Below are 19,442 nucleotides of genomic sequence, written 5' to 3'. Positions count from 1 at the left end.
ACCCCTTTCTGGAGAAGGTTTCACAGCAGAAAACGTGCAAGAAAGATAAATTGGCACTCGCCCTATTTTGACTAGAAACAAACTAAAAGCGCTGGTGGTTCTGGTGTTGCAGATCTGGCCGGCAATTTCTCCGCCCTAGTGTATCTTTCCACGTATGAATAATAATAATTGTCGGTGTTTAACGTCTCTAAACCACGATATGATTATGAGAGACACCGTAGTGGAGGGCTCCGGAAATTTCGACCACTTGGGGTTCTTTAACGTGCACCGAAATCTAAGTACACGGGCCTCGAGCATTTTCGCCTCTTTCGAAAATGCGGCCGCCGCGGCTGGGATTCGATCTTCCGACCTGCGGGTCCACGTATGTTATGTTTCCCCAGTACTCACCAGTTCCAATCAGGCTAGTCTCTCGCAGGTAATTTAAAGTAATGACACAGACTTCCTGGCGAACCCCCCACGTGCCTTTCGGAAACAGAATATGTTCACTGAAAGCGCGAGGACACCAAAGTGTGGCCGTCACAAAGTGCAGCTGCTAATTTCACTTTCAGTGGCACGAGAAGGAATGAAATTAAGCTTGCTTGCGCCATTTTACACTCAATTTACTGTCAGTTTACGCTGCGCAAAGCTAAGCCATGATATTTTATTTGCTTCTACGTTCCAAAGCTGCAAATTGACTACAATGCACAGTTTACATGGTGGTAGTGGGCGAGAGGAGAGTCTGCATTGCGTCATTTTGCTCGCGTGAACGTTTTTTTAACGTGCACGGAAATCACAGTAACCGAATTTTCTCTGAAGTTCTTGTGTACAAGCTCTTTATTTTGAATATGTATATGCTACGTTGACATCCCATAGGTCTTTTAGTCGAGGCGCCACGAAATAAACTCTGCTCGTTGTTTTCCAGGTGCAACCTTAGCTGCTTAGTGGCTGTGGGCAGGGTGCATGGAGATTTGGCCAGCAGCCCTGCGACAAGGACCACACTCGATGCCGAGGCGGTACAGTTCGTCTCTAGGCACGCGGCCGACGGAAAGTTTCTTTTCATAGACAAGAAGTGAGTGCCACTCAAGCTTTCCCATAGATAACGCTACCCTCGCACTACTGCAAATGCTCTACCAGTCGAAGATATGGACCCCCCATCGGTGGCAGAAAATAGCGCCCTTTTCCACCATCTTTCTTAAGATGTCAGTCGACTACGACTGCTGGAGAGCAGAGCCACTCATCGACTGATAAAGACACTGCGTTCCGTTCACTCTTCAATCAGAGAAAAAAAAAAAAAACTGCTCGTCCGTATTTACGTCGAGGAGCGATAGAAAAGCTCGCCTTAATTACACTGTATTATTAAATTATTATAGACGCCCAGTGCATATTTACCCGTATTTACAAAACCTTCTTACGCTAGCAAAGTTGATAATGATAATTTATGGGGTTTTACGTGCCAAAATCACGATATAATTACGTGGTACGCTGTGTTGGAGGACCCAAGATTAGTTTCGACTACCTTAGGTTTTTTTTTAACGTGCTCTCCAATGTAGCTACACGGGTGCCAGTAAGGGTCGCAAGAATTAATTAAATCTAAAATGGTCCAATAGTGACGTCGAACGAATCGGGTAATGAACATCAAGCAACGTTCTTCTGAAGAAAACACTGCGAATTTGGCTTCTGGTTACAAAATTTTTACTCAGGGAATTGTTATTGGTTCTCGTCGAAACACACTGGTCATTTTAGTTATGATTTGGTGCTGCCATTCGCTTCACTTAAAGATGGACGACCAGGACAAATAAGCAGAAAGCTCCGAACGAGCGTCGTATATTGCTAACAATTTCCTTTGAAAACCGCCCCTTCTATGCGTTCGTGCACTTCGATATCCATGACACCGTAAGCATATCAGCTTCCATAAAAAGCACTGCACGAACGTCGTGGACTTGCTGCCTAAAAGGGTCCAGTTGTGTTCCAGGTAGCTATACTTAGCCGAGAATTTCAAGATATGTCGATGAGAACTTTAAAAGGCGATTCCTAGTTTTTCGTTGACGCGCAGGTGCATTTGAGTCGACGGAAAGCTCTCGCTTATATCTGCATCATCTGCGCACAGGGCAACGTTGATCCTTGGTTACCTACCACAAGAACTGCTTGGCACAGCGTGCTACGAGTACTACTGCCAGGACGACGTATTGAGACTGTCCGAATGCCACAAGAAAGGTAAGTGCCCAGGTGTTTTCATTAAACCTTTATAGTTATGCACGGTGACCAAGATTCCCGACTGAACAAGGGAAAGGGACGATCATGCACACTTGGGAGAGGCTTTGTAAGAAATGTTTGATTGTACCACTTTTGCTGGAGCAGCTGTTCACTGGTGTGCTTTGAATTGACGCTACAGCATGAAAGCTCTGTATTTGGCAGCACACCTCTGGACATAGTTCTACATATTAAGCTCAGGCATTATGTATATATACTCAAAATTTGTAAGCTACACCAAACTGGCGCAATATTCTTCTTTTTATTGAGTTTAGTGGACCTTGTCTCATTTGCAGTACATTGTTATTCTTATTTATGCAGACGTTTGTGGCCCACTTTACACTCTCATCGACCAAGTGTTCAACTTATCCTAATTGTATATCATATCTGAACGACTTTGAAAGAAAACAATAACGTTAAACATATTTTACGATACTAAAACGCAACAACGAAAGCACATCATGCTTTGGAGTTTCCATGTTGCCTGATCTACACAGGGAAGCAACAGCGTCAGGTCTGACAGCAGTGTTATATCCTTCTTCACAGTTCTACAAACGAACGAGGTAGTGTGCACGCAGCCATACAAGTTCCGCGTCAAGGAAGGTTCTTTTGTCTGCCTCCAAACTCAATGGAAGGCGTTCAAGAACCCATGGACCAAGGAACTCGAGTGCCTCGTTGCCACCAACACGCTCATTGGGTAAGCAGAAATGACATCAAAAGACATTTTGCCTGTGATTGCATGCCTGCATGTGCGGGTGCTGTACTGCTACAGAAACGCCTTGTTAGCACAACTATAGTACTGGCTTTTGATGCGGATTATCTTCTCTTCCATGGCGTAAGCAGCAATTGTATGGCCGAGATAATGAGCTTTCGAAAATATCTTTTCGATTTCTGTTTACCAACCTCTTACGTGTATGAACAGATATGACTTGCAACGCGGGAACGCGTGGCCTCAAGGGTTCAAAGTTTGCGCACGGCTTCCGATAGCCATTATTTCAACAACTAAACGCTGTTATCTCATTTAGAGATGATCCCAAATGAGAAAGTAATATTTAGTTACTGAAATGAGGGCAACTTAGCTGCCATACGCAATCCTTGAACTCGTCAGACCATGCGTTCCCGCGTTGCAAGTCATATTGAGCGCGACTGTACTGTCGCCTAAATCTTTAACTAGCGTACGCGAGCGGCAATTTTTTTTCTGTGTATTTTCGCATACAACTGACTTAAGTTCCAAAAAGGGTGAGGGCAAGTGCATGCCCACAAAGCACATGTCCACAAAATAATTTTTTTTTGCAATTTCGTTTCATCATATGGCGCTGACACACAGAAAACTCGCTGCTGCGCACGCTATAGTTCAAGATTTGGGCGGCTGTACCTAGACTTAGTAGTAATCCGTGACTGACACGCCGCACATCCACAGCAATACCTTCACTCGCCAGCGATTTTGACCCATTCGAAGAGAGCTTTTTAGCTTTTTAGCAAAGGCAGTTATAGTATAGTATAGTATAGTATAGTATAGTATAGTATAGTATAGTATAGTATAGTATAGTATAGTATAGTATAGTATAGTATAGTATAGTATAGTATAGTATAGTATAGTATAGTATAGTATAGTATAGTATAGTATAGTATAGCTTAGTGTAGCATAGCATAGTACAGTATAGTATAATATAGCATATTATGGTATGTTATGGTGTGGTACAGTATATAGTATCGTTAAATAAGGTTTGATGGCGCAAATGCGGCGACGGCTATTCTGCGCCATGCACAAGATGTTATATAACGAACAGTAAAAGCTGCGTAATTCTAAAACTTGCATATAAAGCCAGTTTTTCGTAAAAAATTAAACACATCAGAAAAGTGTACAAGCGGGTCACATCCGTAGAATGAGACTGGGCTGCAGGCATAAGTGTAATGTTTATAATTCGCGGAGACATTTTTGCCTTTGTATTGGTATAGTACAGTATAGCATAGCATAGTATGGTATAGCACAATATACGCAGTATAGGGTAGCATAGAGGTCAAAGGCAAACATCACCATCGGAAGCCAGCAAAATGGAGGGGCGCTTATGAAAGAAAGACATGCCGTCTACGCGACTTATCATAAAGCTACCACGGAAAACCTCACAGAAGGATTTCACAATCAGGCTTTACAGTAGAGGATTTCACAAGGAATGAAATCCTGCACTGTAAAGCCTGATTGAAAAACTTCGATCCCAGGCATAAGAGTGTTCAATGGTTAACATGGATAGTCACGACTTAAAGGAGTTCTAAGGCAACTTCGGCAACTTCAGTGTACCGATGTACAGTCATCACGAGGGCCACGAACACCGCATCGAGATAAGCCAGAGGATAACACATCACATTTATTTAAGTTTTCGGGGATTTGCAATCGAATAAGTTATGTAGGCTCAATGAAATCAGGCAACGTTGCTGTAATACACAGATGCTGCGCCGCTGTCGGTGACAGTACGTGAAAATAATCAATGCGTTGCACTCCGAGCAGATCTCAAGAGGTGGTTATCGTGGACAGTTCGAACGGCCAGCTGGACGAACTACTGTGCGGAGGTTCGGCCGTCGGCAGCGGCCAGGGCATGGACGTGGTCATGCACAGCGCCGTGTCCTCGGACCACGGGAGAGGAGTCATGACCCAAGCCAGGGGTCCAATGGCGGCTCCTCTCGCAAGTGGTGCAAGTCGTGTAGGTGCCGGCAAGATTGGCCGCCACATTGCCATGCACGCGCTCGGCAACCAGGCAAAGTAAGCGCGCAACAAGTATTCTTTTAGACAGACAGACAGACAGACAGACAGACAGACAGACAGACAGACAGACAGACAGACAGACAGACAGACAGACAGACAGACAGACAGACAGACAGACAGACAGACAGACAGACAGACAGATAGATAGATAGATAGATAGATAGATAGATAGATAGATAGATAGATAGATAGATAGATAGATAGATAGATAGATAGATAGATAGATAGATAGATAGATAGATAGATAGATAGATAGATAGATAGTGGAATCAAATAGTAAGGACAAAGGAAAGAAGAAACTATCAGAACACACGGCAATTATAAGCAGCTCTGGTGAAGACATTCATGCTGACGTCTGTCTGAACCAGTGCTAAATATTATTTTAGAATAGATTGTTCTCCAGCCTGGCAGACAGATTTATTCTTTGAAAGTTTAAGCAAGGGCCCCTTTAGAGAAAGCACGTGATCGTTTCACTGCACGTGTAAATATCATACTGTATGCTGTCGGAAATTCCTCCGTTGTGAAGAAGTAGATATATGCCTTCCTAAAGGAGTACTGACACGATTCTGAGACATCGCAAAAGGGGCATTTTTCGTTTCCTTGGTATGCAGTGTCCAGTGCTGGGCAGTATCGAAGATACATGTATCTTCGATACCTATCTTAGATACTTTTTGGGTATCTTGTATCTGTATCGCGATACGTCTCGGAAGACGTGTATCAGTATCTGTATATCCGATACATTGAAGAATGTATCGTGTATCTTAAGATACAAGATACTGCGATAGCAACACCGCGGTGCGAAACAATAAAGGTTGGTGTAACTCCGCTTCTCAAGCTGATACTCCTCCCACTAAGCCACCAGATCAAAACTAAAGACAGTGACATTATTTTATCTTTCCGCCAGAGTTTTCCAGCAAGGGCAGGTGATGAGCTCTGAGCGTCCTTATTGAGGGAGCAGAGTCACGTGGCGCTCGCGTCGTCTCGACAAACGCGCGAAGGTCTACGCCAAGACGCCATTTTGTTTTCACGGTTTTTTTTTTCTTGGCTCTGAGCTACTATCCTGTGCCGCGTACTCCAATGCGTGCGGTGTCTTTTGCACAAATTCTGATGCCGCTGTAGTGTCGTTATCGAAGTTTCTCTTGCGTTGTGCTTCGTTACGAAGTGTGAAGAATGCAAGAAAAGGGGGATTTCTTTGCGTCTCGTGGATTTCACACATCGGCGATTTGAAGGACTTCGTCACTGCAAGTTTGACTTACATGCAATGACTGACTTCTACGCAGACAAGATTCTAACAGCTATAGCACCACCGGTACCGATGGTGCTATAGCTGCTATAGCGATCTAACCGAACAAGCATTCACTTAACAGAAGCTCTCTTGGCGTACGTCTCTTTTTCTTTTATTCAATGAGTTCTCAATATCATAATTTGATTGTTAGTACAAGTTCTTTCTATACCGTCATTTTTCATCCCATACATTACATATGTCTCTGTATTGCTTTTTTCGCGTCTGCTTACGGCAATCTTTGTTTAACGAGCTGGCAAGGTAAGCTCTCTGCTTTATTCTTACTTTTAGCTGCCTGCATCATTCCTGCTACTGTTTACAGACTCATATTCTACTTAAGCTTACTGCTATGTCAAGGTGACGTTGAGAACAAATATATAATAACCTGCGCGTGCTTGGAGTACACAGTAACAAACATTCTGGTTACTGCTTAGTAAAGCAGCGTAATTGAGTTTTCATGATAATAACTTAAATTATTAGGTGCCATCTCAAAGATGTTAGCAAAGGGATTGGAGAAACATTGTTATACAAAATGCTCCGTTTTTCTAATGAGCGTCTCAACGAGTGTGTTTGCGCTATTTTACAGAGGCACTGAATTTTCTGTTGCCTTACCTTAAATGCCTAATTGCCATGGCTATTAGGGGTTACCCGCCGCGGTGGTCTAGTGCTTATGGTACTTGACTGCCAGCCCGTTGGTCATGGCGGCCGCAATTTGATGCCCGCGCGCTTATATTTAAGTTTTATAACACCACGTGTTCGATATTTCCGGAGTCCTTCACTATGGCATCTATCATTATCATATCGTGGTTCTGTGGGACGTTAAACTCAACAATTATTACTAGCTTTTGGGAGTGCCGCCTGTATCGTGTTCCTATATTTATTCGCTGTGTTTGATACAGAACCGCTTTTCTACTTTACTTAGTTGTATTAGTTTTTCTTTCTTAGTCTTCTCTAAATATTTTTACTGTTACTAACCACCAGGTTCTCGGAGATTAATTGGCAATATAGTGTGAATAGCGGTGGTGTCCTGTGGCATTTCGTGCAAATATAGAAGACGTCTGACACGTTTCTTGGGCTGCAGATGTTCTCTCATAAAAGAGAAATTGTTAGAAGATCCCGCATTACTGAGTACGTCGCTAACAAACGTTTTTCGCTAACGATCGAAGTAGAATATAAAAGTAATTGCAGTTTTATGTTCTCTACGTAAACAAGATACGTCGCAAAGAATGTCGCTACCAGCGTTCGCGCTGATGTATACACCTGTCCGGTGATCGGGTATTGCAAAACCGTGATACGTTTACGGCTAAGGTTTAACAACGGTATTTGTACCATTGTGCGGAGGCATCTTATTGAAAATCATAGCACGCTAGCTGGTCAGCAAGCAGAGCATCGACTCCATCCAATTACAAATGCGGCAAGCAAATACTTTTATCAGCGAAGTGTATAAAGAGCTGTCATTGTAAGCAGCTAAAGCAACCCCCAATAAGTTGTTTCGGAACAAAAGTAATATACCTTGAGCAAGAAATACAAAACTTTGGAAATACTAACAGACATTTTATTCAAATGAAACAAAATTGGTCGCAGTTAATAAACTTTCAAGCGAACATTTTTGTGCATCGGCGTTTAGTGCCACATTACCGTATATACAGACATATAATAACAAATTTCCGAATGTATCGAAGTATCTTAAGATACAATTGGAATGTATCGTATCGGATACAATCGGCTTGTGGTATCTTGTATCTGTATCTCAAATACTTCTTGCCTGAGTATCTTGTATTGTATCGCGATACAATTTCAAAGTATCTTTGCCCAGACCTGGCAGTGTCAAAGCAGTCCACACACCGTAGTCGGAGAACACGTATAAAATATTTTAATTTGACTTTGAAGTTTTCGTCGCTGAGCATCAGCAAGCCAGCCCCACTGCAATGGGCATTATCCCGACGAGTCAAGACAGTTCCCCCTAGTTTGCTAGTTCTGCGTCTTGCATGCAGCCTAAATCGTAGAAATCATTGTCAGGGTCACTGGACGACAATTCAGTCATCGTTGTCTATGTGCACCACGAGCAGATGACGGATTTGCCGCTAGTACGTCGCGAGTTTATGTATCCCCGCGACGTCACACTGCTATGAAACGTCACCGAGAAGCCACCCCCTCGATATCGAAACCGAAAGAGTCTCTTTAAGGTAGCGGTAATTAAAATATATTCGATGCATTCCCAGGCACCACAATACTCGTTTTAGGTTTCTCGACACCAGTATTTTTATTTAGAGCAACAATCCGAAAAATTTTTAAAATTCGTGTCAGTACTCCTTTAAATGTCAGCACCAGCCAGAGACTACATAAAATCACGCTGCTGACTCTGGCCCTGGAAATGTTGCTCCTTAGATTGCATATTTTGGCTGACCTTTCTGCTTTCCTCTACTCTTTTCCCGTAAGTTTGCGCTAAGCCGCCGTCTTACGAAAGAGTCTTTTTATAGCGGTAATTAAAATATATTCTGCATTCCCAGGCCCACAATTTAGGTTTCGACACCAGTTTTTATTTAGCACCAAAAATTTTTAAAATTCGTCTCTCCTTTAAATGCGACCGCCAGGACTACATAAAAGTGCTGACGCGATTTGCTCCTTATATATTTTGTGAAGTGGTGCGCTGGGCCTTTACGTTGCACCATTTTCGTCTCGCGACCGCCAGGAGTACGCGATTTATAGTTGGTGCGCTATTGCAGATCGAAAGAAGCCTGCCCGAGTTCGAGTGCCACCGTTCTGGATGCAAGCTGCATTAGCGCGACAACAAACCAGCCATCCACGTCAGAGGTGAGTTGACAGAAGATGTGATTGTGGGGAGGGTGGTCACCGATACTTTCTTCTTCTCTCGTTCCTCCAGATATCCAGATGTATACAGTCGCCCAAATCTTTAACTAGCGTGCGCGAGCGGCAATTTTTCTCTGCGTCTTCGCCATGTGACTGAATTAAGCTCCAAAAAATAGGGTGAGGGCACGAGCATGCCCACAAAACAGTTTTTTGCATCTTCGTTCCATCATAAGGCGCTGACACACAGAAAAGTCGCTGCTGCGCACGCTAGTTAAATATTTGGGCGGCTGTACGTTTCCGTCTTAAAGCGGCCTTTTTTTTTAATGACACGTACTTTAACAGTTATCTATCTGAACGCAAAAAGCGCTATTCTCTTCTTCACTTCCTGGAAAAATGTTCAAATGTAAATTTATTGCCCGCCGTCAAATGCACTCGAGTTAAACTTCAGCATTGTTTTAGAACTTACACCACTTTTATTTATTGTGTTTTTCATGTCCACTTCGTACCTACTTATCTTACTTTAAACGGCTAATAATCCTAGTGTTGCGACGCATGAGATTAAAGAAAAAAGTCACAGTTTCGCCGCAAGGGCGAAGCAATGAATGCGATAGCAAGAAAAGCGGCCCGTGATGGACGCGCTGCGACTACCGTGCGTCCATCACTACCCAGCAGCTACTAGACAGTTTTAATTTCACGTACGTAGGGAATTCTCATACGCAAACGTGAAAAGTACACGTACGTTACGTGCACGACGTCTGAAACGCTTTTAGCTACACGTACGCGACGCGCGGTGAGAGCTACCACGTAGCTCGATCTGCTGAGAATCATGAACACTGCGGTAGTTTTTCGAGCGCCCGCGCGAGCAGACAACGGAAGGGCAAGGTTCTCGCTGCGCAAATATAAGAAGCGAGAGAGCTGGCCGACGCGTTTAAGTGCGCCCGCGCGCTCCTAGCGCCATCTTGCTGGTAATGAAGAAACGCTTATAAGCGCCTCCGTCTCGGAGGACTGCAAATGGTAAAGGGTGTGTATATAACGCTCGCCGTTAGCTGCCAGAGGGATGTACGCTTTGTGGAGTAGTGCTTAGCGCACCGCGCTGCGAATTCAGAGGTCGCTGGTTCGATTCCGCGCTTCGGAAGCATTTTTCTGATTTATTTTTCTTTGGGATATTGATGTATATATACATACTTATGCATATACGCAGCATGACGGCGGCGACGGCGACGACGACGGCAAAAATCAGCCGAGACTGTCCATATAATTGCTATCGCAATAAAAGGAAAAAGGAAAGGAAAGATTTTTAAGTCAAAAAATTGGCCGCGTATCTGCGTGCTTCGCTGCAAATGTCGTGTAAAGACGATAGAAGAGGCGCTCTGTGAGATATGGACGCCATCTGGCAATACGTCGGGAAACATGAGTGCTGTGTTGCGTGCTGGTAGTCCCGGCGCAGCAGCAGGCGAAGACCGGCGGTGACCAACGCGACCGGCGGGGACGCCAGCCAGCCCGAAAACGCGGTTTGGCGCGAAGCGCTGAAGCAGAGAAACGTCCGCACTCAACGAGTACTCTCCACACACTCTTTTATTTACACGTCGCCTGAGTAAAACAGGAACGCCAGAGCGGCGCCCACAACCGGCAGCCTGAAGGCCGCCCACAACGCTGCTTTTTCATTTTTTAAATATATTTTTTCACCTTCTTGGCCTTCTCAAAACTAAAGTTTTTCAACACCAACCCATGGCATTCGTACAGTGCAATACAGAACCGAAACCGAAACACAACAATGAGCTCGTGCGAAGGGCACGGAGGAAGGCAAATTTCAGCGCAGTCGCATTTTCAGCTTTGTTCAAACAGCACTCACTAGATGACGACGAAGTAAAAGAAGGCACAGGACAGGCAGCGCCTGTCCTGTGCCTTCTTTTACTTCGTCGTCGTCTAGTGAGCGCTGTTTCAACAAAGATGAACGCATACCAACTCGCTCAAGCTTCCATTCTTATGCATTTTCAGCGCAGCTTAAGAAACTAGGGGCCTTAAAATTACGTATGTATGCATTTTCTATTAAAGGAACACGCCACCTAATACTTACCTAGTGATGTTGCACCTCGGATATGCATGATATTTACTTTTTGATCGACAACGTTCACAAGTATGAACAGCCGTACCAGTTCAAGACGGCTGGCCCTTGGGCAAGTGGTTCAAGTTTGGCCGAGTGGCTGAATCGAGGGACGTGCCGACAAACAGAAAGACAGACAGACAGAAAGACAGACCAAAATTTCTGCGTTTAAGTTCCCCAAGAAAGACTATCGTCTTTAAAAGTAAAGACACATAAAGAAATGCTAACTTCAGAACGGCGAACGGGTGCATACTAGAGCTGTGCACGGGCCGTATTTCCGAGCCCGAGCCTGGCTCGGGCCCGCTGACTTTGTCGAAGGCCCGCCCGAGCCCGACGGCAAAGGGCTGCGAGCCCGCCCGGCCCGGCCCGACGTACGAAAACACAGTCCCGGGCCCGGCCCGGCCCGGCCCGGCCCGGCTTTGTGAAGGTTCGCTGTGAAAAGAAAACATCGTTTTCCGGTAATTTGGCATTTTATTGAGCATATCAAATATGATCAAACAGTCTCTATTACACAGATTGCAAATTGTCGTGCAAAAACAGAAAGCAGTCCAACGATTCCGGCTTCAACGAAGTGCGGCGCTTTTGCATTATGTAGCCCGCCGAACTAAAGTTACGTTCGCTGCTTGCACTTGTCGCCGTCACGTGTATGGGGTATGCCCATGCTAGCGTCAGCTTGCACGAAGGCGATCTACGTCGGGTCGCTTGTCGCTGTCGCTTGCATTTTCACTCATATCGGATTTGGCCTTAAATCTATCGCGAACAGTCGGGTGGCGCCGTCACTAGCTCAGGTGGTGTTACTTCTGTGTTTGTCGGAGTGCAACAGACGCAGTGGTTTACCTGCTCCCCTTTTGTTTAAAGTAGCGAATGGAAAGGTAAAGAGTGGTCGCGGAAAAGGCGCTGTATGCGTGCTCGAAAACAATTCCCGCTCATTCTCTATATTTCGGGCTTGAGTCGGGCTTTGCGCCGGGCCCGAGCCCGGCCCGATAAAACTCCAAGTAGCCCGAACCCGGTCCGGGCCCGAGGTGAAAATACGTCGGCCCGCCCGAGCCCGGCCCGCGGGCCGGGTCGGGCTCGGGCTTTTGGGCTATCCGGAGCCCGTGCACACCTCTAGTGCATACATCGGAAGAGCCTTGAATCTCGTCTGCTTAACGTGAGAGAAAATAAACTGCCAAAGGATCGTAAACCGAGCTTGATGCATTGTCTATTTTCGTGTCCAGTCTTTATATGTGTTGTTTCGAAGTGAGACATGACAAGAATATTGGCGAAAGGAGCAGCCGAGAAGACGGAGCCACTATGTGTATTAATCTTGGACTTTACTGCGACATCGACTCGAGCGCTTTGCCATTGAATCGGGTCTCTGTGAAAATCGGAGCTCAACGAAACATTTTCAAGGCCGGACTGGTACTGTTATAGAAAACGACAAAATATCTAGAGGTCGGCAGGTGTTTTGTTCTCTGAGTTTAAAACGAAAAAAAGATACTTGCGAGCTTCTATTTTGACTCCGATCGATTGACTCCGACATTGACTCCGATCGATTGTTGCCGTCTCCTGCGCAATGAATATCCAATTTGTTCTTATTTGAAGCTGTAACGATGAAAAATACTCGTACCAGGGTTGTCGCGGGAGCCGACGTTTCGGCAAGTGGTATAGTCTTTTTTTCAAGGCAGCAACTGAGCAACTTGAGGCAGCAAGTTTTCTAAGACCACTTGTCGAAACGTCCGCTCAAGCGACACGCCCTGTATAGTATTTTCCATCGCTTCAAGCTTGGTCTTCCCATGAACTTCTGCTTTATTTGACGCTATAATGTTGGGATTAGTTTTTTTTTTTTTTTGAGAAGCCGCATAATTATTCGAGGACCGGGCGCGTGTCGACGTCTGATCCCAGGAAGCGAGGAAAGCGTTCGGTAGCCCATCGCCCAGCACAGTCCTCGTCGGGCCCGGTGACCGGAACGGCGAGATGCAGACCGACTCGCCCGAGCCACCGCCTCAGTCGGGTCACGCTGCTGCGTCGTTCAGGTCCGCGTCGCCAGCCAATCAGGCCATGGCAGAGTCCGGTAAGTGCCTGCCCGCTAGAAGAAAAGTTAGGTCCGGCGATTTGTAATCTTTACAGGAATACAAAAAGAATGCCGCTTTCGGTTAACTTTTTTTTTCTTTTCTTGGCTATAAATAAGCACTTGCCAGAAGCAACAAAAATTGCCCGTAGCTTTTCAAGCCACTTCCCAACATCTTTCGGTTATGTGAACAAGGGAACCGTAGGGGTCCCGAAACGTCCTAGAGTTCTTTTTGGTCTTTGTGGCGAGTGTCATAAGTGTCGAGCAACCCATCGACGTCTTTTTTTTCATCGCATTGCGTACTGTGTAGGCTTTTTTTTTTCTCGCGGTGTGCTATTCTGTACGCCATAAAACTTGGCAGCATCGTTGAATTGTCTAAAACAACAATATTTTCAACAAGTCAGAGAGATCGTAGCCGCCATCTGAGCCAGTCGGAGTTGACAAGATAGGGAATTTGACAATATGGAGGATTTTTTACGTTGTTTCCAAAATCATTCCAAAATATACCTGCGAACCCGTGAACAAGGCTGCCGTGTGGCTGCCGAAACGTATTTTTCCATCAAATCGTTGATCTGCGTAATGCTGCATATTTTTCACCATGTTTCCTCCCGACGAGACAGGCTTCCATCAAACATTATACTTCAAACAAACCCTCTGCGGCAGCGATCCAATTCGATATCGCAAAGTATGGTTTCCCGTTTCGCATCCAAACCAAAATATTTTCGATAGATCATCTTCTAGTCTATTAGTGTTTCAGAACACTCCTGTCGGCTATCTCAACGTAGGAAAACACGAATCACTTTGAATCTCGAAATTTATGCGGTACGATTGCATAAGAGTTTTGAGCTCTTGAGGACAAAATGCTTCTTGAAGTACAGTCAAATTGCTTCAAACGCTTATGAACGCTAAGCGTAACGTCACTTGCTTATAACAGCTCTCGAAAGCAATTCAAGACATAGTTTGCAAAGCAGTTAGGCCAAGTTAATTTTGCAAGTTTTGTAAAAGAAGTGTCCTGGAGTTTGAACAGACTACGATAAGCTTGTGTTTGTATTGAACCTCGTTATGCAGGATACGGGTATTGCAACCATAGTTTATATCTTGTGCTGAATGTACCTCCATTTTATCATATGCACCGGAGAATTGCAGTCGAATATAGGTAACGGCTGCTTAGAAGTGCACAATAAAGTTTTATTCCGCAGAAGTCTAAAACTAATGCATGAAGCTATTCAGTAGCCTGTAATGCTGGATCAAGCACTATCTTTTTGTTGTAGAGAGGGAAGAGGAGGTGGTAAGAGCGCACACTATATATATAGTGAATTTTCCTTCGAAGTGTTCTCAATCTTCGGCCCGGGCTACCCAAATAAGGTTTTAATTTTTGGAGGGCAGGTGGTTAAGAATGACTACAAACAGTTATAACTTCTTGGACAGCACATTTTAACGAAGCACCACACTTGCGACGTTCGCATAATGTCGTGATGAAGCCAGTTTGTGATGCGATGCTGTCAGGCTGTTATCTATGTTGTGATCGTTTATTAATACTGGAAAACGACTGAAATCTATATACAGAGTCTGTGATGACTAGGGTTTCGGCGCATACTATGTGTGCACGGTGACAGCAGAAAGAGAACTTGTGGCGACTTTTACAATCAAACTAACTGGTGACCATTGCACTTCAGTGTTGTATTGTTTAGGAACATGGTCACATGCCGAGAATAATTAAGCTCTGAGTAAAGGTACAGTAATGGCAAAATAATGAAAATGTTGAACGAAGCATCGGTACACGACGTGTATTACCATCATTGTCTACCGCCATTTAGGTTGACTATTTGTCTCGCTTGCTCGAAAAAGGAGACACAATTTTTTAGTGCTTATTGTCTCGAGGGGTGCATTACTTAGATACATCCCGATACCCAAAGATATTATTAAAGGGTCACGAACGATTCTGACAACATGAAAACGCTGCAGTGTCAAATACGTGAAACAAGTTTATCTTTGGACAGTCTGTGACCCACTCGTGCAACCTAACACAATACGATGTCTTGCCTATGGTTTTACATTTTGCTTCTGCCTTCTAGATCTGGACTTGGTGAACAGCTTCGTGAGTCGGGACATCCTGACCGCCGGAAGTCAGGGCAACAGCGAAGGAAACGACGAGGCTGCCATGGCGGTCATCATGAGCCTGCTGGAAGCGGACGCTGGACTTGGCGGACCGGTGGACTTCAGCGGCATGCCGTGGCCCTTGCCTTGATACACCCGTGCGCGCCTCCTGTTTACGCGGACTCTCGCGAACCGCTCGTCGTGTGGAACGGAGAAGAGCACACCATCTATGGGCATGCATCCAAAGGCACTGCAGCTGTTCAGTATTCACTCCCGAAGTGCGTGTACGTTACCGCACAGAACTCCAAGTCGCGCGTCGTTAAAGACTGAGTCCAGCAGAAAACGTTTCAAGGAACTGACGTCCATCGTGGTTTGTGGTAAAGAAAAAACCATGTGGTGTGCCCGTCATTGAGTGCTGGTTTTATTATTTAGGCGCTCTGTGTTTTAACAGCGAGTTCTGCTTCTACAAAGCGATGTCGGTTGTGCTCCGCTATCCCCTGTCCAAAGATTGACGTCTGGCCATGTTATACAACCGCTTCGCAAGCAGCTCCTGCTGCGCATTCCTTGAATGCGTAAACGCACACCTTTGGAGTCGCAGGCCTTAGGTAAGGATGAACTAAGGAACATCGTTACGAAGCACTGCACTGGCAGTGGTAGCGATCATTTGCGATTGGACCGGAGCATGTTAACAGCTGGTTGTGCAGTGCTCGCAAAACAGGCAAAACAAGTGTCGGATTTGCCCCGTTTTTGTGTCCTCCCCTTTGCAAAGCGTCAGCCGGTGTCCATACTGTGAGCCCCAGTGCAGGGTAGCATACCGGATACAAACTTCTGGTTAACCTCCCTGCCTTCCTCTGCTCTCTCTCTCTCTCTCTCTCGAGGGCACGTGATCTTATGCGGGCTTTGGTTGGCATGCAGTTAGCAATGATAGACAGAGGTATCATTCCATAGACGCGTCGCGTCGTATACGCAAAGTCGAGTCGTCGCAGCAGTATTTTCGACATGATGAGAGCTGTGATATCACGGAATGTACCGAAACATCACTCTACTTGCGGCAAAGGTAAATAAAGTTTCAGCCGAGCTACAGTCCGAGTCACGTTGAGTAAGTTTGAACGTTGCCTCAACGGTCATCGTGAAGGCTTTGTTCGTGTCATGAATTTCATAAATTTCATCGCAGTATTTCGCGTCTGAAGTAAGCAAATAGTGATATGCAGCCAACGAAATTGAGCGCTGATTCTGTGTTCGCCTTATATAAGGTGTTTGGTGCAGTGGTTTTATACCGAAAGAAAGAGTGCAGCCAAATGATATTCGATGGTGTCTATAACGAGAACCCGTGGAAAGTGTGCTCGTAAAATTAATGACCAAATTTACGAATATATGTGTCAATATCAAAGTCATTACGCCAGTTCGCGATGTTACTGTACCTTAGCCTATTGTATTAAAGTTATTCCCTTTCTCCTGTTCAAAGTACCTATGCCTGAAGGATTCTGACATGTTTGTCGTGGTCACTGTCTTTCGTAAACTCTTGGGCTAATCGATGGTCGTGCGTTTGCGAGAACCACACAACGAGAAGTTCTGTAACAGAAAAATATGTTTCATGTGGGCCTAACTCTGGGTCCACATCCCGCAGGTAACGCATGATCCCGATCTAAATCATCCTATTTAGCCGTGGCCTCAAGATTTGAAAATTGGTTGCAAAATGTTGATGCGGAACAGTGTTGTATGAGCTAATCAAAGGTGTTTGCTTCTAAATCGGTGCGGTTACCCATAAGTCATGTTACTGTTAAATAAAAACAAGCGGTCCCTCGTGGTGAAGGACAACGTAGATAACTCGTGTCAGCATATATCGCCTACGCACTCTTCTTCTTATTATTATTAGTAATATTGTTATTAATGAGAGAGCATCACTTGACTCATAGTGCAACCCCGTTGTCACCAGTAAGCCGTGGAAGAAAAATGGCACACAAAGCAAATCATCTTCACTAAAAGAAGGGTGGCCGAACTGAACACTCTAACCTCTGCAATCGTGGGTCTTTGGGCCAGTGGGTAAGGCACTCACCTTCGGAGAGTGGGGTCGTAGGTTCGAAACTCAGCACAGCCTCAATGTTTTATTTTGTTTAACACGTTCATTTCTTTATTGCTCATTCATAAGGTTCAGACATACTGACCCTTAGCAAGCGTGGGCCTTTAGCCCAGGGCGTAAGACACTCGGCTTTCGAGAGTGGGGTCGTAGGTTCGAACCTCGGCACAGGCTGGAAGATTTCTTTTGTATTATACAGTTTTGGTTCATACATGTATTTCTTTATAGCGCGTTCATAAGGTCCAGACATACTGATGATCAGCAAGCGTGGGCCTTTAGCCCAGTGGGTAGAACACCCGCCTTTGGTTAGTGGGGTCGTAGGTGCGAAACTCAGCGCAGCGTGAATACTTTGTTTTGTTTCCCACATTTATTTATTTATTGCTCATTCATAAGGTCCAGACATACTGACGCTGAGCAAGCGTGGGCCTTTAGCCCAGTGGGTAAGACACTCGCCTTTGGTTAGTGGGGTCGTAGGTTCGAAACTCAGCACAGCCTCAATGTTTTATTCTGTTTCACACGTTCATTTCTTTATTGCTCATTCATAAGGTCCAGACATACTGACGCTGAGCAAGCGTGGGCTTTTAGCCCAGTGGGTAAGACACTCGGCTTTCGAGAGTGGGGTCGTAGGTTCTAACCTCGGCACAGGCTGGAAGATTTCTTTTGTATTATACAGTTTTGGTTCATACATGTATTTCTTTATAGCGCGTTCATAAGGTCCAGACATACTGATAATCTGCAAGCGTGGGCCTTTAGCCCAGTGGGTAAAACACTCGGCTTTGGTTAGTGGGGTCGTAGGTTCGAAACTCAGCGCAGCGTGAATACTTTGTTTTGTTTCCCACATTTATTTATTTATTGCTCATTCATAAGGTCCAGACATACTGACGCTGAGCAAGCGTGGGCCTTTAGCCCAGTGGGTAAGACACTCGCCTTTGGTCAGTGGGGTCGTAGGTTCGAAACTCAGCACAGCTTCAATGTTTTATTTTGTTTCACATGTTCATTTCTTTATTGCTCATTCATAAGGTCCAGACATACTGACGCAGAGCAAGCGTGGGCCTTTAGCCCAGTGGGTAAGACACTCGCCTTTGGTCAGTGGGGTCGTAGGTTCGAAACTCAGCACAGCCTCAATGTTTTATTTTGTTTCACACGTTCATTTCTTTATTGCTCATTCATAAGGTCCAGACATAGTGACGCTGAGCAAGCGTGGGCCTTTAGCCCAGTGGGTAAGACACTCGCCTTTGGTCAGATGGGTCGTAGGTTCGAAACTCAGCACAGCCTCAATGTTTTATTTTGTTTCACACAATTCATTTCTTTATCGCTCATTCATAAGGTCCAGACATACTGACGCTGAGCAAGCGTGGGCGTTTAGCCCAGTGGGTAAGACACTCGCCTTTGGTCAGTGGGGTCGTAGGTTCGAAACTCAGCAAAGCCTCAATGTTGTATTTTGTTTCACACATTTATTTCATAGCGCTTCGTCTTACGTGAGAGAGAGACGGACGGACGGACAGTTTTAATCGTCGAGCCTGCATAAAACTGCTTCCGTATTTAGAAACTCTACTCACAGTGTCCTTTTGGAGCTGTCTAAGTGATGCACATGCGTGAAACTTATTGTAAGGAATGCTGTGATTGCGGCTGCTCTTTTGTCAGACGTCATACCTTGCAACGATAATCCCTCTATGCATATAAGAGCCTTCCGAGCTAAAGGTTTTCTTGATACGTTTGCTTCCCCGCAATGTACGTCAAAAAGCAGTCGAAAAAGTTCGCGCTCTTATCACCCCCAATAAGGCTCAACGTTTATCTGACGTCACACCTTGAAACGACGGACATTTGCGCATATCATCATCATCATCATAAACAGGGCATCAGCGCCTTCCCAGCCGAAGGTTCCCCTGATGAGTTTGCTTCCACGGAATATACGTCGAAAAGCAGTCGAAAAAGTTGGGGCCCTTATCACCCCTGATAAGGCTCAACTTTTGTCTGACGTCACACCTTGAAACGATGGACATTATGTGGGTATAAGCGCCTTCCCAGCTG

General features: G+C 45.2%; 1 protein-coding gene across 1 annotated transcript in view; it reads left to right on the top strand.

Annotated features, from left to right (window-relative positions):
• Positions 1-16,792, top strand: part of LOC119381722 (aryl hydrocarbon receptor nuclear translocator-like protein 1) — a 40,113-nt gene extending 23,321 nt beyond the window's left edge. The window contains exons 2-8 of the mRNA XM_037649489.2: positions 853-1,048; positions 2,087-2,193; positions 2,776-2,926; positions 4,736-4,987; positions 8,999-9,086; positions 13,072-13,240; positions 15,313-16,792. Of these exons, the coding sequence (XP_037505417.1) occupies positions 853-1,048; positions 2,087-2,193; positions 2,776-2,926; positions 4,736-4,987; positions 8,999-9,086; positions 13,072-13,240; positions 15,313-15,485 (1,136 nt within the window). The 3' untranslated portion in view covers positions 15,486-16,792. The remainder of the gene's footprint in view (positions 1-852; positions 1,049-2,086; positions 2,194-2,775; positions 2,927-4,735; positions 4,988-8,998; positions 9,087-13,071; positions 13,241-15,312) is intronic.
• The last annotated feature ends 2,650 nt before the right edge of the window (positions 16,793-19,442 follow it).

This window comes from Rhipicephalus sanguineus, chromosome 2, assembly GCF_013339695.2.
Source record: "Rhipicephalus sanguineus isolate Rsan-2018 chromosome 2, BIME_Rsan_1.4, whole genome shotgun sequence".
Lineage (NCBI taxonomy): Eukaryota > Metazoa > Arthropoda > Arachnida > Ixodida > Ixodidae > Rhipicephalus > Rhipicephalus sanguineus.
Note: the sequence above shows the minus strand (reverse complement) of the source record. Positions and strands in the feature narration are given on the sequence as shown.